Source organism: Oncorhynchus mykiss, chromosome 1, assembly GCF_057628025.1.
Source record: "Oncorhynchus mykiss isolate SJ-2025 chromosome 1, ASM5762802v1, whole genome shotgun sequence".
NCBI lineage: Eukaryota > Metazoa > Chordata > Actinopteri > Salmoniformes > Salmonidae > Oncorhynchus > Oncorhynchus mykiss.
The window spans coordinates 42,685,759-42,711,993 of record NC_143022.1 but is presented as its reverse complement, the minus strand read 5'-3'; the positions used below and the strand labels follow the sequence as shown (position 1 = coordinate 42,711,993).

The 26,235-nt window shown below is 41.0% G+C and overlaps 1 protein-coding gene across 7 annotated transcripts in view; it reads left to right on the top strand.

The window, feature by feature from the left end:
- The window catches only part of ric8b (RIC8 guanine nucleotide exchange factor B), a 28,343-nt gene extending 10,951 nt beyond the window's left edge, over positions 1–17,392 (top strand). For 4 of the 7 annotated variants that reach the window (XM_021601274.3, XM_021601279.3, XM_090230877.1 and 1 more), the window contains 4 exons: positions 2,239–2,383; positions 10,268–10,412; positions 10,977–11,096; positions 15,923–17,392. In XM_021601274.3, the coding sequence (XP_021456949.1) occupies positions 2,239–2,383; positions 10,268–10,412; positions 10,977–11,096; positions 15,923–16,025 (513 nt within the window). In that variant the 3' untranslated portion in view covers positions 16,026–17,392. Of the gene's footprint in view, positions 1–2,238; positions 2,384–8,357; positions 8,759–10,267; positions 10,413–10,976; positions 11,097–15,922 lie in introns of those variants that run through there. The other 3 variants (XM_090230915.1, XM_090230905.1, XM_090230898.1) reach the window with 2 other exon arrangements.
- The last annotated feature ends 8,843 nt before the right edge of the window (positions 17,393–26,235 follow it).

Below are 26,235 nucleotides of genomic sequence, written 5' to 3'. Positions count from 1 at the left end.
GTAATTGTTTTAAAACATCTCCTGCCATGTCACTGATGTGCTGTGAAACAGTGTTGTTTGATGAAGTCATTGTCTGTATAGTTTTTTTTTTGTGCCTTTTCCCCCAGCATTGTCCCAGCCATATTCGCGGCAGCACAATAGTATGGGGCTTGCCTGTCATAGCCACTCAGTAGCTAACCAAAAAGATGCTTCTAGCCCCTTCTTATTAATGGTATGTGTTGCTTTTATACATGTCTTACTACTCGATAGTCATCTTAATTCTCGCTCAAACTCGTGGCTTATTTTTCAAATTTACATGTTTTGCTTCTAAATGTCTGTGCAAGAGTGAAGGTGTCATTGAGTTGTGAGATAGTACTTTTGCACATATAACACACTGTGGCTGAGGCAAGGCACTACTCCCAATATAAGTGAACCCCAAATCAATGTAGTTCTCATCATATTTGCGCCTCTTCGATGGTCCAACGTCTCTGTCTGTTTGGTGCTTTCCCGGGTAAGGGGGCAGTAGCTCTTCAGCTGTATCAGATTCACAACTGTCAGTGTCCATGCTAGCTGGGCTAGCAACAAATGTAGAATTACTGATGCTAGCATTGGATGTGCTCGTGGAAGCAAAACAACTTGTGTCGTCCACAGGTGTAGTACAGTAGAGTTGGTATGTGTCTCTATGGACGCGGGCCTTACTTTTTTTGAACCATTTATCTATTTTCGAGCAAACGGAATGAGCAGCGGCTCCGTTTGGCTACATACTTACAGTTAGGGGATTTCCTGCGAGAGAGTAACGGTTACTGTGATTGGATGTTAATTATTTGACTAGGCTACCTGTATTTGACATTGTTATTTCGCTGAACACTATATGGTTTAATTTTATTTTTGGCAGTGAAACGTGGCTGCTCGAGAAAAAAAAAACATCACTTAAATGTATAGCCCCGTTGGAAAATCTAAATGGACTATTTGAAAATGTGAATCACATTTTTATTTGGCATACCCCCGACGGCATTGCGCATACCCCAGTTTGGGAATAGCGGTTTTATAGAATTTGGCAGTACGTCCAACCTCACATCCGCAGACCACATATAACCAAGCCAGGCCAGGACCTCCACATCCGGCTTCTTCACCTGCGGGATCGTCTGAGAACAGCCACCCGGACAGCTGATTAAAAAGTGGGTTTGCACAAACTTTCAGAAACTGTCTCATCTGTCTGCTCGTCGTCCTCACCAGGGTCTTGACCTGACTGTAGTTTGGCATCGTAACTGACTTCAGTGGGCAAATGCTCACCTTCAATGGCCACTGGCATGCTGGTGAAGTGTGCTTTTCTTGGATGAATCCCGTTTTCAACTGTACCGGGCAGATGGTAGACAGTGTGTTTGGTGTCATGTGGGCGAGCTGTTTGCTGATATCAATATTGTGAACAGAGAGCGCCCCATGGTGGAGGTGGGGTTATGGTATGGGCAGGCATAAGCTATGGACAACGAACACAATTGCATTTTATCAATGGCAAATTGAATGCACAGCGATACAAGATACATTGTCGTGCCATTCATCTACTGCCATCACCTCATACAGTATTTCAGTATGATAATGCACAGCTCCATGTCACAAGGATCTGTACATAATTCCTGGAAACTGTAAATGTCCTAGTTCTTCCATGGCCTGCAAATTCATCAGACATATCACCCATTGAGCCTGTTTGGGATGCTCTGGATCGACGTGTATGACATCATGTTCCAGTTCCCTCCAATATCCAGCAACTTCGCACAGCCTTTGAAGAGAAATGTGACAACATTCCATGGGCCACAATCAACAGACTGATCAACTCTATGCGAAAGAGATGTGTCGTGCTGCATGAGGCAAATGTTGGTCACACCAGATACTGACTGGTTTCCTGATCCATGTCCCTACCTTTTTTAAAAAGGTATATGTGACCAACAGTTGCATATCTGTATTCCCAGTCATGTGAAATCCATAGATTAGGGCCTAATGAATTTATTTCAATTAACTGATATCCTTATATGAACTGTAGCTCAGTGAAATTGTTGCATTTATATTTTTGTTCTGTGTATTTATTTCACATATCTTACAACATATCTTATAAAATCTGTCTAGATTACTTTTCTTCTAACATATCCTCCAGCAGTGGCAGATGGATCATTAGCTGGCCTGATCACTCAGTTCACTAGTCTAGTGTACTACAGTGTTAATTTTCACTGTGGCTCTGCCCCCGTTGGCTGTATTTGTCTCCAGGTGCTGCCCCCGCTGAAGGAGGTCAAGGTCAGGCCGGAGATAGGGTCCACCGTTAGGAACAAGCTGGTGCGCCTCATGACCCACGTGGACATGGGCGTGAAGCAGAGCGCTGCAGAGTTCCTCTTCGTCCTCTGCAAAGAGAGTGGTGAGAGAGAGAGACACTGGGCAGTCTGTATGATAGGGATGTGCACGGTTATTCGAATAGCCGAACGGACGTTAGTATTCGAATACTTGTGTGTGTTCATTTTTGCAGAATAAAGAATATATAATTATGATTGACCTATTTTAACACTGAAAAGGTTTTTTCTAAATTAAAATATTCATGTTACATACAGGGATATACCATGACATTTTAAAATTAATAATTTAAGAAAACGACAAATGTCATAGTTTTATGACTTGCACACCGTAAATGTGTAGCTTGTTGTTTATGTTGGCCAATCAAAGCGGCAAATATGCTTAATTCGTAGCAAGTGGAGTGATGGTTCACTTAATGCAATGCATGATGGAATAAAATAACGGAATTAAAAGTTTAGCAAAAATGAGAAGGAGTAGGCTACAACAATTAACCAACTGTTGTTTTAACTGAATGGGGTGGCGGAGAAAGTGCAGCATGTGGCCTCAATTATCCTGGCTAGCGATAGTTGGCTATCCTGGCTAGCGATAGCTGGCTATCCTGGCTAGCTATAGCTGGCTATCCTGGCTAGCAATAGCTGGCTGGCTAGCAATAGCTGGCTGGCTAGCTATAGCTGGCTGGCTAGCTATAGCTGGCTATCCTGTCTAGCAATAGCTGGCTGGCTAGCAATAGCTGGCTGGCTAGCAATAGTTGGCTGGCTAGCTATAGCTGGCTGGCTAGCTATAGCTGGCTATCCTGGCTAGCTATAGCTGGCTGGCTAGCAATAGCTGGCTGGCTAGCAATAGCTGGCTGGCTAGCAATAGCTGGCTGGCTAGCAATAGCTGGATGGCTAGCAATAGCTGGCTGGCTAGCAATAGCTGGCTATCCTGGCTAGCAATAGCTGGCTGGCTGGCTAGCTATAGCTGGCTGGCTAGCTATAGCTGGCTATCCTGGCTAGCAATAGCTGGCTGGCTAGCTATAGCTGGCTATCCTGGCTAGCAATAGCTGGCTAGCTATAGCTGCCTATCTTGGCTAGCAATAGCTGGCTGGCTAGCTAAAAATATCTTCTTCACCCCCCCAAGGTTGATGTCTGTGCCCCTGCGGAAATATAATTAGCATTAAACAGAGATGTTTATGTTTTTACATCGGATGCGGTGTCTGTCAGACCATGGACATCCCACAAATTGGTCTTCTCACAAAATTGTATGTAGGGTCCGAACGGTTTGGCCTATAAACTATTATGATGACTCTATGGGAAGGTGAGACGTACATGTCAGTTGTTATGCTCTAGGACACCTACAGGCCTCATCTGAATGTCCCCTGGTACCAGTTGAAAAAATTAATGGAAGTATACAGCACCAGTCAAAAGTTTGGACACACTTACTCATTAAAGAGTTTTCTTTATTTTTACTATTTTCTACATTGTAGAATAATAGTGAAGACATCAAAACTATGAAATATCACATGGAATCATGTAGTAACCAAAAAAGTGTTAAACAAATCCAAATATATTTGAGATTGTTCAAAGTAGCCACCCTTTGCCTTTGACAGCTTTGCACACTATTGGCTTTCTTTCAAGCAGCTTCATAAGGTAGTCACCTGGAATGCATTTCAATTAACAGATGTGCCTTGTTAATTTGTGGAATTTCTTTCCTTAATGCATTTGAACCAATCAGTTGTGTTGTGACAAGGTAGGGGTGTAAACAGAAGATATAACTATTTGGTAAAAGACCAAGTCCATATTATGGCAAGAACAGCTCAAATGTGATCCGTTTCAGGAAACGATGCATATGTCGTGGGTCACTATTTCACAGGAGAGTTGTTTGAACGTTAAAAAATGTTTTTTTATCAAAATGCATTTTTTTTGCCAGAAATGCCTTTTCGAACTTGTGAACTTTCATGTGCCTTAATAACAAACATGTATGCCATCTGTAAATACTAATACAATTGTTAATTTACGAGCCTAGTTGGTTTAGCCAAAGAAAAAGTGAGCAACCTTCCCACTAGCCATGATTGGCTGAGATGAGTGGGCTGGACATGCCGAGAGATGCGTTTGGATTGGTCTGCCATATAGCATGTTTTTATCTATTTGAGCTGGTCAGTATGTCTAGGTAATCCTGTCTAACACGGCTTTAAAAAAACAACATGTATCTTGTATTAAAACTGCATAAGTGTTGCTCACCACTTTCTGGAGGACTGAAGTCAGTGGAATTTGAGTATGATAGCTAAGGAGATGGAGAAAATACCTGTCTCCGGATTACATCTTAAAACAAAGGGCAACGATGGCATCTGACAGGAGACGCGTCCAACCATGAATGAATAAGATAGTCTAGCTAGCTACGTTTTCAGACATTACACGTTTCTAATTTTAACAGACATTTTTCTGGCTAGCTATAGCCTAATGTTAGCTAGCTAACATTGAACTTGGTTGGTTAGCTACCTACAGATTCATGCAGGGTAGTGACGCCATGAGTTGCGATTAGGGTTCATTGTTTACCTAGCTAGCTATATAATGTTAGCTGGCTGGCTAGATAGCTAGCTAATGTTACGTGTATGACCTTATTATTCATATCTCAGAGCCATTTACTTAGCTAGCTATAGACTAATGTTAGCTAGCTAACATTGAACGTGGTTGGTTAGCTACCTGCAGATTCATGCAGGGTAATAACGTCATGAGTAGGGATTATGGTTCATTGTTTACCAAGCTAGCTTGCTAGCTACACGTCTTAATAAAAGACTTCACTATGCAAGTAACTATTTCGGGTGTGTTCGTAAATTCAGTCTGGCCATATACTCCGATTTCAGAGCACTCTAGTCTGAGTGTGGCAGAGAGTGCTGAATATCTGATGAATTTACAAATGCTCAACACCCGTTGAAATTGGCCGGTGTCAGTAAACGTCAGCAAAAAAGCGTAGTTAAATTGTTGCCAGCAGCACAGTGACAGTCACCAACGCTCTGGATAACATGAAAACAGCCTAACCAGCTCTGCTAGGGTGAGTAAAATGGTCAGAGTGGGATGTTCTCTCGTTATGTGTCTGGAAGTAGCTCGCAAGCTAGCCAATGTTAGCCAGTTAGCTTTGGTGCTTGACCTCTGTTGTGAGGTCAGAATGTCCGGATCAACGCGAAACGGTCTGAATTTAAGAACGGACAATCTGACAGCACAGTTGTAGTCACCAACGCTCTGGATAACATAACAGCCTAACCAGCACTGCTAGGGTGAATAATGTTCAGTGAGCTGTTCTCTCTCACTTAGATGTCTGGAAGTAACTAGCAAGTTAGCTTGGATTCTTGACTGCTGTTGTTAGTACATTCGGATCCACCCTTAAAGAGATGGGTGAGGCAAAAGCTTAAGAGGGTGTGAACGATGCTAAATGGGTGTAGACAAAGAAGGGTTCTCCAATAGTAGGACCAAAACATTCAAAGGCCATTTTCTCAAAAGTTAATTTAAAAGTTAATCAACTTTCAAAGCAGAATAACTTTCCCATTGTTCTTCAACTGTAGTGTATGATTAGAGGTCGACCGAGTATGATTTTTCAACGGCGATACCGATTTATTGGAGGACCAAAAAAAAGCAGATAACGATTAATTTTTTATTTGTAATAATGACAATTACAACAATACTGAATGAACACTTATTTTAACTTAATATAATACATCAATAAAAATCCATTTAGCCTCAAATAAATAATGCAAAAACAAAGTGTTGGAGAAGTAAAAGTGCAATATGTGCCATGAGTTCCTTGCTCAGAACATGAGAACATATGAAAGTTGGTGGTTCCTTTTAACATAAGACTTCAATATTCCAAGGTAAGAGGTTTTAGGTTGGATTTAATATAGTATTTATAGGACTATTTCTCTCTATACCATTTGTATTTCATTAACCTTTGACTATTGGATGTTCTTATAGGCACTTTAGTATTGCCAGTGTAACAGTATAGCTTCTGTCCCTCTCCTCGCGCCTACCTGGGCTCGAACCAGGAACACATCGACAACAGCCACACTCGAAGCAGCGTTACGCATCGATCCAAAAGAGCTGCGGCCCTTGCAGAGCAAGGGGAATAACTAGTCCAAGTCTCAGAGCGAGTGGCGTTTGAAATGCTATTAGCGCGCACCCCGCTAACTAGCTAGCCATTTCACATCGGTTACACCAGCCATTAGGCTGATAGGCTTGAAGTCATAAACAGTGTTGTGCTTGCGAAGAGCTGCTGTCAAAACGCACAAAAGTGCTGTTTGAATGAATGCTTACAAGCCTGCTGCTGCCTACCATCGCTCAGTCAGACTGCTCTATCAAATATCAAATCATAGACTTAATTATAACATAATAACACACAGAAATACGAGCCTTTGGTCATTAATATGGTCGAATCCGGGAACTTTCATTTCGAAAACAAAACGTTTATTATTTCAGTGAAATACGGAACCGTTCGGTATTTTATCTAACGGGTGGCATCCCTAAGTCTAAATATTCTTGTTACATTGTACAACCTTCAATGTTATGTCATAATTACGTAAAACTCTGGCAAATTAGTTCGCAATGAGCCAGGCGGCCCAAACTGTTGCATATACCCTGACTGCGTGCAATGAACGCAAGAGAAGTGACACAATTTCACCTGTTTAATATTGCCTGCTAACCTGGATTTCATTTAGCTAAATATGCAGGTTTAAAAAAAATATACTTCTGTGTATTGATTTTAAGAAAGGCATTGGTGTTTATGGTTAGGTACAGTCGTGCAACGATTGTGCTTTTTTCTCAATTGCGCTTTTGTTAAATCATCCCCCAGCGTTGCATCGATTATATGCAATGCAGGACACACTAGATAAACTAGTAATATCATCAACCATGTGTAGTTAACTAGTCATTATGATGTTTAATGCTAGCTAGCAACTTACCTTGGTTTCTACTGCATTCGCGTAACAGGCAGGCTCCTCGTGAAGTGCAATGAGAGGCAGGTGGTTAGAGCGTTGGACTAGTTAACCCAAAGGTTGCAAGGTTGAATCCCAGAGCTGACAATGTACAAATCTGTCGTTCTACCCCTGAACAAGGCAGTTGACCCACCGTTCCTAGGCCGTCATTGAAAATAGGACTGTGTTCTTAACTGACTTGCCTAGTTAAATAAAGGTGTAAAAGAAAAATCGGCAAAATCGGTGTCCAAAAATACAGATTTCCGATTGTTATGAAAACTTTATTAATTGGCCATTCCGATTAATCGGTCGACCTCTATGTATGATATACAATTTTGTAGCTCTGAGTCTCTACTTTTATCCAATGTATAAAAAAAAAAACACAATTTCAAATTAACCGATTTTGAGCCGGTCGTGCACAAATAAGCAAAGAGAAATGACAGTCCATCATTACTTTAAGACATGAAGGTCAGTCAATATGGAAAATTTCAAGAACTTTGTGTTTCTTCAAGTGCAGTTGCAAAAACCATCAAGTGCTATGATGAAACTGGCTCTCATGAGGACCGACCACAGGAAAGGAAGACCCAGAGTTACCTCTGCTGCAGAGGATAAGTTCATTAGAGTGTCCAGCCTCAGAAATTGCAGCCCAAATAAATGCTTCAGTTCAAGTAACAGACACATCTCAACACCAACTGTTCAGAGGAGCCTGTGTGAATCAGGCCTTCATGGTCGAATTGCTGCAAAGAAACCACTACTAAAGGACACCAATAAGAAATGACTTGCTTGGGCCAAGAAACACGAGCAATGGACATTAGACTGTTGGAAATCTGTCCTTTTGGTCTGGAGTCAAAATTGTAGATTTTTGGTTCAAACCGCTGTCTATTTGTAAGACGCAGATTAGGTGAATGGATGATCTCCATGTGTGGTTCCCACCGTGAAGCATGGAGGAGTGATTGTGTAGAGGTGCTTTTCTGGTGACATTGTCTGTGATTTATTTAGAATTCAATTCACACTTAACCAGCATGACTACCACAGCATTCTGCAGCAAGATGCCATTCCATCTGGTTTGTGCTTAGTCCCACTCTCATTTGTTTTTCAACAGAACAATGACCCGATAAGGGCTATTTGACCAAGAAGGAGAGGGATGGAGTGCTGTATCAGATGACCTGGCCTCCACAATCACCCGACCTCAACCCAATTGAGATGGTTTGGGATGAGTTGGACCGCAGAGTACAGGAAAAGCAGCCAACAAGTGCTCAGCATATGTGGGAACTCCTTCAAAACTGTTGGAAAAGTGTTCCAGATGAAGCTGGTTGAGAGAATGCCAAGAGTGTGCAAAGCTGTCATCAAGGCAACGAGTGGCTACTTTGAATAATCTCAAATCTAATCCAATATTTTTTGGTTACTACATTATTCCATATGTGTTTTTTCATTGTTTTAATGTCTTCAACATTATTCTACAATGTAAAAAATAGTAAAAATAAAGAAAAACCCTTGAATGAGTAGGTGTTCTAACTTTTGACTGGTACTGTGGAGACTGTTTGGTGACAAAAATAAGGGGTTACAGACATGTAAAAAAAAAAACACAAAAAAAACAATAACACATTTTTCCTGATCTTTCTTATCTCTCAGATGTACAGGCAATTTAGAAAGTATTCAGACCCTTTGATTTTTTTCCACATTTTGTTATGTTACAGCCTTATTCTAAAATGGATTAGATTGTTTTTTTTCCCAGCTCAATCTACACACAATACCCCATAATGACAAAGCAAAAACAGATTTATTTGCAAATATATTCAAAATCAAAACTGAAATATCACATTTGCATATGTATTCAGATCCTTTACTTTTTGTTGAAGCCCCTTTGGCAGTGATTTCAGCCTTGAGTCTTCTTGGGTATGACACTACAAGCTTGGCACACCTATATTTGGGGAGTGTCTCCCATTCTTCTCTGCAGATCCTCTCAAGCTCTGTCAGGTTGGATGGGGATTGTCGCTGCACAGCTATTTCCAGGTCTTTCCAGAGATGTTCGATCAGATTCAAGTCCGGACTCTGGCAGGGCCACTCAAGGACATTCAGAGACTTGTCCCGAAGCCACTCCTGTGTTGTCTTGGCTGTGTGCTTAGGGTCATTTTCCTATTGGAATGTGAACCTTTGCCCCAGTCTGAGGTCCTGAGTGCTCTGGAGCAGGTTTTCATCAAGGATCTCTCTCTGTACTTTACTCTGTTCATCTTTTCTCGTTCCTGACTAGTATCCCAGTCCCTGATGCTAAAAAACATCCCTACAATATGATGATGATGCCACCACTATGCTTCACCTTAGGGATGGTGCCAAGTTTCCTCCAGACGTGATGCTTGGCATTCAGGCCAAAGAGTTCAATCTTGGTTTCATCAGACCAGAGAATGTTTTTTCTCATGGTCTGAGAGTCCTTTAGGTGCCTTTTGGCAAACTCCAAGTGGTCTGTCGTGCCTTTTTACTGAAAGTGGCTTCCATCTGGCTGCTACCATAAAGGCCTCATTTGGTGGTGGGTTGCAGAGATTTCTATCCTTCTGGAAGGTTCTCCCATCTCCACAGAAGAACTCTGAAGCTCTGTCAGTGATCATTGGGTTCTTGGTCACCTCCCTGACTAAGGCCCTTCTCCGCTGATTGCTCAGTTTGGCAAAAAAAAATGGAAAAGTTGAGGGGTCTGAATTCACAGACACTTCAGTCCAACCCCAAAAAATCAAAAGGAATGTTGTTCTGTTGTTCCATGTAGTGAATGTGTTTCTATGGGCTAATGTCAGTAAGGCCAAGTAAAATGTTTGAAACTCTATTTTTATATACTTCAAGGGGTCTTAAATCTAAATCAAATACAAAAATATCCTTGTTATGTCTGTCTTTAAACGGTTTTTCGAATATCCAACAAAAATGTATGATACTATTCGAACAGTGAAATGATTTCAAACCCCCATCCCTACATAAAGTACAGTTGTCCATGGTGTTGTTCTTATTTCTCCCCCTCTAATCCTCCAGTGGACCACCTGTTGAAGTACACTGGGTATGGTAATGCAGCAGGACTCCTGGTGGCTAGAGGCCTGCTGGCAGGGGGGCGAGGAGAGACTCTGTACTCAGACGACGAAGACTCTGACACCGAAGAGTACAAATCGGCTAAACCTTTGTGAGTAGGCAGAAGCTTTGAATATATGACCATAGACACACATGCCTTGCTTTGAATTACTAAATGTTTGGATTAAATGTTGTGTTGGCTTTAGGGTGTATCATGGGAGTGCCACAACATTTATTTAACTACAACAGAATCTATTGGGCCAAGGGGTGTTTCATCAATCACTTTTACGTGACACCACTTAAGTGCCACTCTAGTGGCCAGGGCTGTTCGATGTTGGTTCTGGAGTGCCGAAACACTTCTGGCTTTCACCCTCTCCTTCTTAAAAGGGACTTAATTCAGACCTGTGACAAGGGACTTATTCAGACCTGTGACACCAGGTGACTGCCATTATCTACCAGGTATTAATAAAAAACAGAAATGTTTTGGCCTTCCAGCACCAGAATTGAACAGCCCTGCGTTCTAGCCAAACATTCAGGACAGTCAAGCATTGGGTCATTTTCACCATCATTATTAGGCTGTCATTGTAAATAAGAATTTGTTCTTAACTGACTTCCCTAGTTAAATAAATGTTACACACATTACGTCTTCTCTCTGTCCTATCTCTGTCTGTCTCAGCATCAACCCCATCACGGGTCACGTGGAGGAGCCCATGCCTAACCCCATCGAAGACATGACTGAGGAGCAGAAAGAGTACGAGGCCCAGAAATTGGTCAACATGTTTGACAAGTTGTCAAGGTAAACCAACCACCACACAGCCTCATCATGTATGAATGCAACAACAACTGTGTTTGCCAGCAGTGTTTCTATTCATTGTAACCCTCAATGCCAGATTATTAACCTTTCTGAATTATATAGCTTTGTATCCTGTTTGAATGATTCCCTATGGCTTATTATTTGTCCCCCTGAACCTGAACGTCTGCTGTCTTCATTCATACTGGCCTTTCCTTAGCAAGCAGAACCTAGCGCTACTCAGAGAATGATGTGGATGCGAGGCTGAGTAACACTGAGCGCGCTCCCTGCCAACCAGTTCATTTGAGGAAGAATCTCCTGCCGTTAGCCCCGGTGCTCAATTAGGCCCCGGCCATACCACCTCGGCTGCCGCTGCATTCAGCTGGAGTCAATGGAAGCTGCCGCTGTTGGCGTGCCGCTGCTGCATCATTACCAGAACGCCATTAATTAGCGTCCTAATTGGCCCACACAGTGGGGTCGGAAGCCCTCGGCTCCTTTCTACTCCTTTATGTGGTACTTTATGTCAGGGTTTTTAATAACATGTCTACTTCCCTTTATTCACCTTTCTCCTCATTCAGCCCACGAGCCAAACATTGTACGCTAACTGACAGGGGAGTAGGACTGAGACATAGGCACAATTAGAAAGAAGAGGCATTAGTTTTGGGGTGGAGGGGTGACTATGTTTACAGACACAAGAAAAGCTGACGTTGTCATTGTTCAGCCACAGAGAGGGGGTTGAGTCATAATGAGACGCGTGTGCCTGTCTACAAGAGGCTGATTCCTTTCCTCTGAAGCCAGATCCTCCTCCTCCTGTATCCCTCCAGCTCTCTATTCTGCTGTGTCGGTCGGTGTCAAGTAGACATGGCGAAAGGGAGAGGGTGATGACACAGGTTTTTATCCCAAATGGCACCCTATTCCCTATATAGTGCAGTACTTTTCACCAGAGCTGGGACTATATAGGGAATAGGGTGCCATTTGTGTTGCAACCACAGTCACCAGCTGCTGCCCTTCCTATCCAACATGCCACGATGGGCTCTCAGGAGATGGCTCAGGGCCCTGCAAGAATGTGCTTCCCCTCGCAGCTTACCTGCTCCTCCAATTAGCGCATGCTCTGAATCTGACCCCCTACACAAACCATATCTGCTTGCCTGGGTCCTCAGATCCTGCAGAGTGGGGAACAGGACAGGATGCACCATGGGATTAATTGGTAGAACGGACTACAATGTAGGAGTGTTGTCAGTGAGTGGGTGTTTTTTTCTTCTTCTCTAGACTCATTATCTTGTTTTTCACCCTGTTAGAACTTATTATATCTTTATAAAGCCCATCTCTGGTTGATGTGATTGGGATTGGCTTGGGACAGGTGGATGGCTGAATGGCACTCTCTATCTGGAGATACTGAAGTGTCCTGACGGAGGCTAAACCTCAAAAACGTATCTGTCAACAACACTGACCCCATAACTGTTAACCTGCCATCTTTCCGCCATAGCCTGCCATATACAGTACACAATCAATGTCTCACTAAAAATCCTTCTTTAACCTGTTTCCTCCCCTTCATCTACATTGATTGAAGTGGATTTGACAGGTGATTTAACATAGCATTCACCTGGTCAGTCTATGTCACGGAAAGAGCAAGTGCTTCTAATATTTTTTGGTCTTGGTTATTGTTGATGGTTTCATTACACATTTGATAGAGGATGTGGCACCGTGAAACAGGGTTGTGCGTAGTCGTCAGAACTCACCCCAGCTTACGTATCTTTTTTTTTTTATAAAACAAATGATTTAGTGCTTTTCACTGAAAGGACATGAGATAAGATCTTCAAATTTCCTTTGTGCCGTATTCATAACGCACAATCATATTACATGGCTCACCTCCAAGTCTTCTTTATCATAGTCCTCCTCCAGAGCTTTACTCTGTTTTTTGGGGGGAGGAACCAGGAATGAGGAGTTATATGTTAATTTGTGTTTGAATTGTGCAAATGAATGCAAATGTAGCCATGGTTTTAAGACTTTGATTGGCTAATTCTGTGATAACACATCTGAGAGGGAGCTGGTGGCACACAGTGCAGATATAATTGGATTAGGATAGAGGGCCTGGTGTGGCTTTGAGGAGATTACACAGAGCACTGATCCTGTAATTAAACTGACCCACAGAGGAGAGGAGAGCGTGGAAAGGGAGATGACCAACAATAAGAGTTTGTGTGTGTGTTCACATGTGTTTGAGTGAATGAAGGGGGGGACGGGTCGTCAGCCAGGGTTCTTGAGCGCCAGATGTAAGAAAAAAAGAAGTGCCACCACCACTCAACAACGGTCCTCTTTAGAAGGTGTAGAATGCATGACACAAAGGGTTTTGAGGTTCAAAGCAGCACATGTGGATTGTGGCAGCAACATATTTGTCTACCAAATGAAACATGTGGGCGTTGTACACTATTGTGTCAAATGTTGAAGGGGAAGATTTCTGAATCCATACACTGGGACTAAGCCTCTGCTTAAATAACAAATGTTCTATATGCTTCTTGTTCGGTTCCATTACAGGTTGTTATCAATAAAACGTTACAATACAGTGTAGAGTGTTCGGTTTGGCTGCTGTGGGGCAAGGAGACCCCCAGCTCCGCTAAAACCATTGACCACTGCATGCCGTTTTTAAGAGATTTTTTAATAAATGTTATAACTGTTTGGTTTTAATGTCAACACCTCTTGAAGAGCACAGTCAGAACTATACATTTTCGATTATTCCACATTTCTCTACCATCATTTATACAGCAATTAACGGAATGCTTTTCATGATCAGTAAACATCAATTGATCAATTATTTTTCAGATACGTGAGGGTAGCCTATCCATTTGGCATGGAGCTCGCTAGCTAAGCAAACGTGCCATTTAGCTTGTTTCATAAGAGATCTGACCTTTTGGAAAGACCTTGACATCGACAAGTCCTCATCCTGGTAGTTGTCAGTCAAGACTACTGTCAGCACCACTATAGATGGCAAGCTAAAATAAACATCTAGTTTATCCCCTGAAAGTTAGCATGTTAACTAGCCATATTGACATGATCAGTTATTAGCTAGATAGACAATTTGTGATTAAACACTCTTACTCCCACCTGAGACGCAGACGTCTCATCTAGACACCTGGAAATGCAAATGCGCTACGCTAAATGTACTCGTCAAAACTCAAACGTTCATTAAAACACACATGCAGGGTATTGAATTAAAGCTACACTCGTTGTGAATCTAGCCAACAAGTCAGGTTTTTAAAATACTTTTCGGCGAAAGCATGAGAAGCTATTATCTGATAGCATGCAACACCCCAATATACCTGAAGGGGACGTAAACAGAAGAAATAGCGTAGCCGGCGCTACACAAAACACAGAAATAAAATATAAAACATTCCTTACCTTTGATGATGTTCTTTGTTGGCACTCCTATATGTTCCATAAACATCACAATTGGGTCTTTTTCCCGATTAAATCCGTCCATGTATGCCCAAAATATCCATTTGTATAGCCTGTCTGGTTCAGGAAAAAGCTCCCTTCCAAAACGCAACGTCATTTTTTAAAATTATATAAGTTGCCTATGTTCTTTGACAAAACACTTCAAACTACTTTTCTAACCCAACTTTAGGTATTTGTAAACGTTAATAATCGATCAAATTGATCACTGGGCGATCTGTATTCAATAGCAGCTACTCAAGAAAACGTTGTCCTTTTTCTCTCTTCCAAAAATCTTTTCCTGTATGCTGGACGAAATGAAGGATCTATTTGTCATTACACAAAGGATTTTTGGCGACATCGTGTGGAAGTTGTAGGAACTGCAAGCCCCCGGCTATATATTTTTGCTTGCAATAAACAATTCAGAGACTGGCGGATTAATACTTTTCTGTGGTCTTTGTGACCAGGTTTTTCTTGGGATTTCGCTTGCTGTTCATGTTCTGTTATAGTCACAGACATTATTTAACCAGTTTTAGAAACTTCAGAGTGTTTTCTATCCACACATACTAATCATATGCATATACTATATTTCTGGCATGAGTAGCAGGACGCTGAAATGTTGCGCGATTTTTAACAGAATGTTCGAAAAAGTAGTGGGTTGACTTAAGAGGTTAAAAACATTGAAATGGGATAATGTTAGCTAACTTCGCAGCTTTGCTGGTTGGAGAAAAAAGTATATTAGTTCTACTTACCACTATGTTTAGCCAACTTTACTACATTTCTACCGGTAGCAAAGTAAACATTATAAGCTAACAGTACATCGGCAAATGCGCCCTTCTAGTGCTTGACGAGCATCCTTCTGGGCTGCATCCTCTTCTCAACCTTGAGTGACTGTGAGACATCTTCTGGTTTGTAACATGTTTGTTTTCCTCTGCACTCCCCCTAGTCTTTGTTGGTGAATATTTGTTTTCTCCTGCTGTGATTTCCAAACTGTTGTGAATATCACAAAGTAATATTCTTGTTTCTAACAGGGGTTGTGCTCAATTTGAATAGAATATAGTAAATTCAGGAAGTGATTTGAATTTAAAATGTAAAATGTTTTGAAATAGCTTCTACTTTTCAGTTTATTGATAAGTCATTGAAAATAAATGACCTTTCAATTATTGAATTCTAATTTTTGTTTGCTTCCTGAATTACTGCCTTCAATTCAAGTTGAGCCCAACCGTGGTTTCTAATCACCATCAAACACGGTTCTCCAGACCAGGGTCGAATTCATTTTGAAATGGAAAATGAAAACAAGTGTTTCTTATTGGACACGTTCAGGTAGTCCCGGGCTGTTTCAGTTTGTTGCCTAGTGAATACGACCCAGTTGTGATGTTGTTTGTGTCTGTTTTTGTGCTCCACAGGCAGCAGCTGATCAGACCAATGGGGGTGAGGAGGGACGGCACACTGGCACCCCTAGAGGAGGCTCTTAGACAGCCCACGGCTGACAGCTCAGACTCCGACTAGAGCCACTACGACACAGATCAGACCACCCTACAGTGCCCTCAAAAAGTATTCATACCCTTTTACTTATTCAACATTTAGTTGTTACATCCTGAATTCAAAATGGATTGAATATCATTTATTTTTCAACCAGCTACACACAAAACCCCATAATGACAAAGTGAAATAAAGGTTCTTAACATTTTTGCAAATTTATTGAAAATACATAAATATCTAATTTGCATAAGTATTCACATCCCATTATCCTTTTCAAAAAGGTTCAAGCTCAGTCAAATTGGTTGTTGATCATTACTAAACAATTTTCAAGTCATGCCATAGATTTTCAAGCAGCTTTAAGTCAAAACTGTAACTCTGCTACTCAGGAACATTCACTGTCTTCTTGGTAAGCAACTCCAGTGTAGATTTGGCCTTGTGTTTTAGGTTATTGTGGAAAGCAGACTGAACCAGGTTTTTCTCTAGGATTTTGCCTATGCTTAGCGCCATTCTGTTTATTTTTATCATGAACAACTCCCCAGTCCTTAACGATTACAAACATACCCATAACATGATGTAGCCACCACTCTGCTTGAAAATATGGAGTGTTACTCAGTAATGTGTTGTATTGGACTTGCCCCAGATAAACAGTTAATTGCTTTGCCACATTTTTTTGCAGTTATACTTTAGTGCCTTGTTAAGCACATTTTACTTCTGAACTGGTTAAGGCTTGCCATAACATAGGGGTAGAATACTTATTGACTCAAGACATTTCAGCTTTTCATATTTATTTCATTTCTAAGAATTCAGGAAAACATAATTCCACTTTGACATTATGGAGTATTGTATGTATGCCATTGACCATAAAAATCTAAATGTAATCCATTTTAAATTCAGACTCTAACAAAGAAATAGTGGTGTGAATACTTTCTGAAGGCACTGTACCTATAGTAGGTTGTGTCCAGCGCAGAGGTTCCCTCCCTCCCTCACTTGCTGTCTGTCTTCCTCTGTTTGTCAGAGACTGAAGGGGTCTCACCCTTTCTCCATAGGCTGTTCTGTTCTCTAAAGCTGACTTGAGCCTGACTTGATACAACAAAAAAGCAGATTTTTAAGCCTGACTTGATACGACACAGGAAAAGATAGGGTTACGGTCGAGCACATCCTCCCGACCACAGCATTGTTACTACTTTAATGTTTAGTTTGAATTTTTTTAATGAACCATTTCTCCGCTCATGCCTCTCAAATTTGATAGAATGAAAGATAGTTCTTAATCAAATTGCTGTATAGATGTGAATCACTAAAAGCATGGTTGACAGGGTGGGGTTTGGCCAAATTGTAATTGAATTTGGATAGGAAATCATTCCTTAGATATATAAATATGTTGATTTTGTTCTTTATATGTTGAACGTGTGACTATTTATTAGGATGAGTGCTCACAGAATAAGTCGTAAAAGAACGCGTGTGTGTGTATATACAGTACCAGTCAAAAGTTTGGACACACTTACTCATTCAAGGGTTTTACTTTATTTTTACTATTTTCTAGATTGTTTAATAATAGTGAAGACATAACTATGAAATAACATAAATGGAATCATATAGTAACCAAAAGTTATCTCAAATATATTTGAGATTCTTCAAAATAGCCATCCTTTGCTTTGACTAAGGCTTTGCAAACTCTTGGAATTCTCTCAACCAGATTCACCTGGAATGCTTTTCCAACATTCTTGAAGGAGTTCCCACATATGCTGAGCACTTGTTGGCTGCTTTTCCTTCACTCTGCAGTCCAACTCATCCCAAACCATCTCAGTTGGGTTGAGGTCGGGTGATTACGACATGATTCCATATGTGTTATTTCATAGTTTTGTCTTCACTATTGTTCTACAATGTAGAAAATAGTAAAAACCCTTGAACAAGTAAGTGTGTCCAAGCTTTTGACTGGTAGTGTCTTTTTGTGTGTATATATACACTACAGTTCAAAAGTTTGGAGTCACTTAGAAATGTCCTTGTTTTTGAAGGAAAAGCACATTGTCCATTAAAATAACATCAAATTGATCAGAAATACAGTGTAGACATTGTTAATGTTGTAAATGACTGTTGTAGCTGGAAACAGCTGAGTTTTAATGGAATATCTACATAGGCGTACAGAGGCCCATTATCAGCAACCATCACTCCTGTGTTCCAATGGCACGTTGTGTTAGCTTTATCACTTTGAGTCTGGTGTTTTGCGGGTACTATATTAATGAAGCTGCCAGTTGAGGACTTGTGAGGCGTCTGTTTCACAAACTAGACACTCTAATATACTTCTTCTCTTGCTCAGTTGTGCATTGTGCCCTTCCACTACTCTTTATATTCTTGTTAGAGCCAGTTTGCGCTGTTCTGTGAAGGGAGTAGTACATAGCGTTGTATGAGATCTTCAGTTTCTCTCGTGGAATAGCCATCATTTCTCAGAACAAGAATCGACTGATGAGTTTCAGAAGAAGGTCTTTGTTTCTGGAAATTTAGATCCTGTAATCGGACCCACAAATGCTGATGCTCCAGATACTCAACCAGTCTAAAGAATGCACGTTTTTTTGCTGCTTTAATCCGGACAACAGTTTTCAGCTGTGCTAACATAATTGCAAAAGGGTTTTCTAATGATCAATTAGACTTTTAAAATGATAAACGTGGATTAGCTAACACAATGGACCATTGGAATACAGGAGTAATGATTGCTGACAATGGGCCTCTATATGCCTTCCATAAAAAATCTGCCGTTTCCAGCTACAATAGTCATTTACAACATTAGCAATGTCTACAGTATATTTCTTATCAATTTGATGTTATAATGAATGCTTTTCTTTCAAAAACAAGGACATTTCGAAGTGACCCCAAACTTTTGAACGGTGGTGTGTGTATATATACAGTGGGGCAAAAAAGTATTTAGTCAGCCACCAATTGTGCAAGTTCTCCCACTTAAAAAGATGAGAGGCCTGTAATTTTCATCATAGGTACACTTCAACTATGACAGACAAAATTAGAAAAAAAATCCAGAAAATCACATTGTAGGATTTTTAATGAATTTATTTGCAAATTATGGTGGAAAATAAGTATTTGGTCAATAACAAAAGTTTATCTCAATACTTTGTTATATACCCTTTGTTGGCAATGACAAAGGTCAAACGTTTTCTGTAAGTCTTCACAAGGTTTTCACACACTGTTGCTGGTATTTTGGCCCATTCCTCCTTGCAGATCTCCTCTAGAGCAGTGATGTTTTGGGGCTGTTGCTGGGCAACACAGACTTTCAACTCCCTCCAAAGATTTTCTATGGGGTTGAGATCTGGAGACTGGCTAGGCCACTCCAGGACCTTGAAATGCTTCTTATGAAGCCACTCCTTCGTTGCCCGGGCGGTGTGTTTGGGATCATTGTCATGCTGAAAGACCCAGCCACGTTTCATCTTCAATGCCCTTGCTGATGGAAGGAGGTTTTCACTCAAAATCTCACGATACATGGCCCCATTCATTCTTTCCTTTACACGGATCAGTCGTCCTGGACCCTTTGCAGAGAAACAGCCCCAAAGCATGATGTTTCCACCCCCATGCTTCACAGTAGGTATGGTGTTCTTTGGATGCAACTCAGCATTCTTTGTCCTCCAAACACGACAAGTTGAGGTTTTACCAAAATGTTCTATTTTGGTTTCATCTGACCATATGACATTCTCCCAATCTTCTTTTGGATCATCCAAATGCTCTCTAGCAAACTTCAGACGGGCCTGGACATGTACTGGCTTAAGCAGCGGGACACATCTGGCACTGCAGGATTTGAGTCCCTGGCGGCGTAGTGTGTTACTGATAGTAGGCTTTGTTACTTTGGTCCCAGCTCTCAGCAGGTCATTCACTAGGTACCCCCGTGTGGTTCTGGGATTTTTGCTCACCGTTCTTGTGATCATTTTGACCCCACGGGGTGAGATCTTGCGTGGAGCCCCAGATCGAGGGAGATTATCAGTGGTCTTGTATGTCTTTCATTTCCTAATAATTGCTCCCACAGTTGATTTCTTCAAACCAAGCTGCTTACCTATTGCAGATTCTGTCTTCCCAGCCTGGTGCAGGTCTACAATTTTGTTTCTGGTGTCCTTTGACAGCTCTTTGGTCTTGGCCATAGTGGAGTTTGGAGTGTGACTGTTTGAGGTTGTGGACAGGTGTCTTTTATACTGATAACAAGTTCAAACAGGTGCCATTAATACAGGTAACGAGTGGAGGACAGAGGAGCCTCTTGAAGAAGAAGTTACAGGTCTGTGAGAGTCAGAAATCTTGCTTGTTTGTAGGTGACCAAATATTTATATTCCACCATAATTTGTAAATAAATAAATTAAAATCCTACAATGTGATTTTCTGGATTTTTTTTCTAATTTTGTCTGTCATAGTGTTCCTATGATGAAAATTACAGGCTTCTCATCTTTTTAAGTGGGAGAACTTGCACAATTGGTGGCTGACTAAATACTTTTTTTGCCCCACTGTATATGCATACATACATACGTACGTGTGTGTGTGTGTATATATATATATATAATCTCTGCAAAAAAAGAAAAGTCCTCACTGTCAACTGCGTTTATTTTCAGCAAACTTAACATGTGTAAATATTTGTATGAACGTAAGATTCAACAACTGAGACAAACTGAACAACTTCCACAGACATGTGACTAACAGAAATTGAATAATGTGTCCCTGAACAAAGGGGGGGGTCAAAATCAAAAGTAACAGTCAGTATCTGGTGTGGCCACCAGCTGCATTAAGTACTGCACTGCATCTCCTCCTCATTGACTGCACCATATTTGCCCGTTCTTGCTCTGAGATGTTAACCCACTCTTCCAACAAGGCACCTGCAAGTTCCAGGACATTTCTGGAGGGAATGGCCCTAGCCCTCACCCTCTGATCCAACAGGTCCTAGGCGTGCTCAATGGGATTGAGATCCGGTCTCTTTGCTGGCCATGGCAGAACACTGAAATTCTTGTCTTGCGGGAAATCACGCACAGAACGAGCAGTATGGCTGGTGGCATTGTCATGCTGGAGGGTATTGTCAGGATGAGCCTGCAGGAAGGGTACCACATGAGGGAGGAGGATGTCTTCCCTGTAATGCACAGCTTTGAGATTGCCTGCAATGACAAGAAGCTCAGTCCGATGATGCTGTGACACACCGCTCCAGAGTACAGGCCTCGGTGTTAACACTCATTCCTTCGGCGGTAAATGTGATTCCAACCATCACCCCTGGTGAGACAAAACCGCGACAAAACCGCGTCAGTGAGGAGCACTTTTTTACCAGTCCTGTCTGGTCCAGCGACGTTGGGTTTGTGCCCATAGGCAACGTTGTTGCCGGTGATGTCTGGTGAGGACCTGCCTTACAACAGGCCTACAAGCACTCAGTCCAGCCTCTCTCAGCCTATTGCGGACAGTCTGAGCACTGATGGAGGGATTGTGTTCCTGGTGTAACTCGGGCAGTTGCTGTTGCCATCCTGTACCTGTCCCGTGTGACCTTAATGTGACCTTAATACCCTACCGTCTGTAAGCTGTTAGTGTCGAAATGATACATTAATTGTGTATGGTTTATTGAACAAGCATGGGAAACAGTGTTTAAACCCTTTACAATGAAGATATGTGAAATTATCTTTAAAAGACAGGGTCCTGAAAAGGGGACGTTTCTTTTTTTGCTGAGTTTATCTATACACACACGTGCGTGCATATGTATGTATGTATGTATGTATGTATGTATGTATGTATGTATGTATGTATGTGTGTGTGTGTATATATATATATATATATATATATATATATATATATATATATATATATATATATATACACATACATACATACATACGGAAAATATTCAGACCTTGACTTCTTTCACATTTTGTTACATTACAGCCTTATTCTAGATTTTTTAAATATTTTTTATTCCCTCTTCAATCTACACACAATACCCCATAATGACAAAGCAAAAACAGGTTTTTAGAAATGTTTGCAAATGTATAAAGAAAACGGAAATATCACATTTACGTAAGTATTCGGGCCCTTCACTCAGCACCTTTGGCAGCGATTACAATGTTGAGTCTTCTTGGGTATGACGCTACAAGCTTGGTACACCTGTATTTGGGGAGTTTCTGCCATTGTTCTCTGCAGATCCTCTCAAGCTCTGTCAGCTTGGATGTGGAGCGTTGCTACACAGCTATTTTCAGGTTTCTCCAAAGATGATCAAACGGGTTCAAGTCTGGGCTCTGGCTGGGCCACTCAAGGACATTCAGAAACTTGTTCCAAAGCCACTCGTGCATTGTCTTGGCTGTGTGCTTAGGGTCGTTGTCCTCTTGGAAGGTGAACCTTTGCTCCAGTCTGAAGTTCTGAGCACTCTGGAGCAGGTTTTCATCAAGGTTCTCTCTGTACTTTGCTCCAGTCATTTTTGCCTTGATCCTGACTAGTCTCCCAGTCCCTTCCGCTGAAAAACATCCCCACATCATGATGCTGCCACCACCATGCTTCACCGTAGGGATGGTGCCAGGTTTCCTCCAGATGTGACACTTGTTGGTATTCAAGCCAAAGAGTTCTATCTTGGTTTCATCAGACCAGAGAATCTTGTTTCTCATGGTCTGAGGTGCCTTTTGGCAAACTCCAAGCGGGCTGTCATGCCTTTTACTGAAAAGTGGCTTCCATCTGGCCACTCTACCATAAAGGCCAGATTCGTGGAGTGCTGCAACGATGGTTGTCCTTCTGGAAGGTTTTCCCATCTCCACAGAGGAACTATGGAGCTCTGTCAGAGTGACCATCAGGTTTTTGGTCACCTCACTGACCAAGGCCCTTCTCCCCCGATTGCTCAGTTTCGCCGGAAGGCTCAATTTCGAGTCTCATAGCAAAGGGTCTGAAAACTTTGCCAAAATGTCTTAAAACATGTTTTCACTTTGTCATTAAGGGGTATTGTGCGTAGATAGGTGACAATTGTAAAAGTTGTATCCATTTTGAATTCCACAACAAAATGTGGAATAAGTCAAGGGGTAGGAATACTTTCTGTATACAGTGCATTTGGAACGAGTTCAGCCTATGCACTTTTTCCACATTTTGTTACATTACAGCCTTATTCTAAAATTGATTACATTTTTTTTTAATCCTCATCAATCTACACACAATACCCCGTAATGAAAAGGGGAAAACAGGTTTTTAGAATTTTTTTGCAAATTTAAAGATAAAAAAAAACAGAAATACCTTATTTACATAAGTATTCACACCCCTGAGTCAATACATGTTACAATCACTTTTGGCAGCAATTACAGCTGTGAGTCTTTCAGTGTAAGTCTCTAAGAGCTTTGCACACCTGGATTGTATAGTATTTGCACATTATTCTTCGAGCTCTGTCAAGTTGGTTGTTGATAATTGCTAGACATACATTTCCAACCCGACTTATGTCAAACTATCTAGGCCACTCAGGAACATTCAATGTCGTCTTGGTAAGCAACTCCAGTGTATATTTGGCCTTTGTGATTTAGGTTATTGTCCCGCTGAAAGGTGAATTCCTCTCTGTCTTTTGGAAAGCAGACTTAACCAGGTTTTACATTAGGAGTTTTGCCTGTGCTTATCTCCATTCCATCAATTTTTTTTTTATCCTCTAAAACATCCCAGTCCTTAACGATTACAACCATACCCATAACATGATGTAGCAGGATTTGCCCCAAACAGCACTTTATTTTCAGGACAAAAAGTGAATTGCTTAGCCATATGTTTTGAAGTATTACTTTCGTGCCTTGTTGCAAACAGGATGCATATTTTGGAATATTTTTATCCTCTTCAGGCTTCCTTTTCACTCTGTCAATTAGGTCACTACAATGTTGTTGATCCGTCCTCAGTTTTCTTCTATCACAGCCATTAAACTAACTGTTTTAAAGTCACCATTTACCTCATGGTGAAATCCCTGAGTGGTTTCCTTCCTCTCCAGCGACAGAGTTAGGAAGAACGCCTGTATCTTTGCAGTGACTGGGTGTATTGATACACCATCCAAAGTGTATTATATAACTTCACCATGCACAAAGGGATATTCCATATCTGCTTTTCTTTTTTGTTACCCATCTACCAATATGTGCCCTTCATTGCGAGCCACTGGAAAAACTCCCTGGTCTGTGTGGTTGAATATGTGTTTGAAATTCACTGCTCGACTGGGGGCCTCACAGATAATTGTATGTGTGGGGTACAGAGATGAGGTAGTCATTCAACAATCATATTAAACACTATTATTGCACACATAATGCATCCATTCAAATTATGTGACTTGTTAAGCACATTTTTACTCCTGAACTTACTTAGGCTTGCCATAACATAGGGGTTGAATACTTATTGACTCAAGATGTTTCAGCTTTATTTTTTAATTACATTTCTAAAAAATTCTAAAAACATAATTCCACTGACAATATGGGGTATTGTGTGTGGTAGGCCAGTGACACAAAATCTCAATGTAATCCACTTTAAATTCAGGCTGTAACACAGCAAAATGTGGGAAAAGGTCAAGGGGTATGAATACTTTCTGAAGGCACTGTATATTCCTCTGGTGGGCGATAAGTATTTGGATGGTTTCTGCCTTACCCATTGGGGACTCTTGACATTCAGAAATGTTTATTAAAATGACTTTTCTAAATGTAACTTTCATTAGCCGATTCCGCATGGCATTAAAACGGTAGAAAAACAAAATATTTTGAAGACTCAATGTATTTTATATATGTGTAATCTACTGATGTATAGATACTGAGTTACAGTGCTGCATATTGAATAGATGCATAGGCCTTCTGTATAGGTCATGGAGTTTATAATATTGTTGACCATCACTCCATTTGAAGAAAATGGCATGGTTGAGGTTTGGTTCTTTGGTTAGTACACAGCAGCACTGTCTCTAGTGTGTCCCTTAGAATATTCTTTCTGGCAATCATGGCATGTGTGAAGGAGATTATTCCTTTAGCTCTGTTTATACAGTACCTGGTGCTAACATGTATCTTGTGTTCTGATTTAACCTTGAACAGATAGTGATTGATCGCCTTGATTAGTTCACGACAACTACATGTTATGCAGTTGGGCACCAGATTGCTGTGTCATAAGATATGTGGTTTGCTGATATATTAAACACGTGTTGTGATATCTGGAAGGTGTTTGCAATGTAGTCAGGCAGGAACACCACCAAAGACATCCCCAGAGCGGTTGTTTTGGCGGTGTCGGGGGTGACACTGTAATAGAGCTGTCAAATCCACAAGCGGCTGTTGGCATTACCTAAAGTGGGGGAATTGCCATTGGCTGTTGAGAGTATAATTAAGATAAATCTCATGCAGCCTTGTTTACAAGTTCAAACACTGGAATGTGAGATGTAATCTACAGCTTGATTAGGCTGATAGAAATCCTAACTTTGTTGAATGATTTTCAATTTGAACGTCATTATTTCTATGTAGCCTACACTTTCTTGTTCTGAACTTCTAACGCTGGTGGGATGGGAATGGCTTCCTGACAATGATCAAGAGCAGATGCTCGACGATGTGACAGCTCCAATGCAGTTACCTTGGACACCTCCAAAACATCAGCTATGCAGGTGTCAGCTATCACCGGTTAATTAACTCTTGATGTGACTGAATCTAGGCCTAGTAGTTTTCCTTGGTAAATGACCACTACCTGCTCATGCCCTAGCTAGAACAACAGAAGCAACTTGTAAAATAATACAATTTGAACTACATACTCTTGTCAGTCGCCTCCACACAAACAAAAAAACACTTGAGCACTTGAGTTCCAGTTTGGAAGGAAGAATGTATATTCAAGGGGTGTATTATTTTCATGTGAGTGTTCTTTTTGTACATTTGTTCTGACAGAAAATGTAACCACACTGTAAACAAAGGATTTTTTTATATGTATACTGAACAACAATATAAACGCAACAATTTCAAATATTTTACTGAGTTACAGTTCATATAAGGAAACGTAAATAAATTAATTAGGCTCTAATCTATGGATTTCACATGACTGGGAATACAGATATGCATCTGTTGGTCACAGATACCTTCAAATAAAAAGTAGGGGCATGGATCAGCAAACCAGTCAGTCAGTATCTGGTGTGACCACCATTTGCCTCATGCAGCGCGACACATCTCCTTTGCATAGAGTTGATCAGGCTGTTGATTGTGGCCTGTGGAATGTTGTCCCACTCCTTTTTAATGGCTGAACACGTCGATCCAGAGCATCCCAAACTTGCTCAATG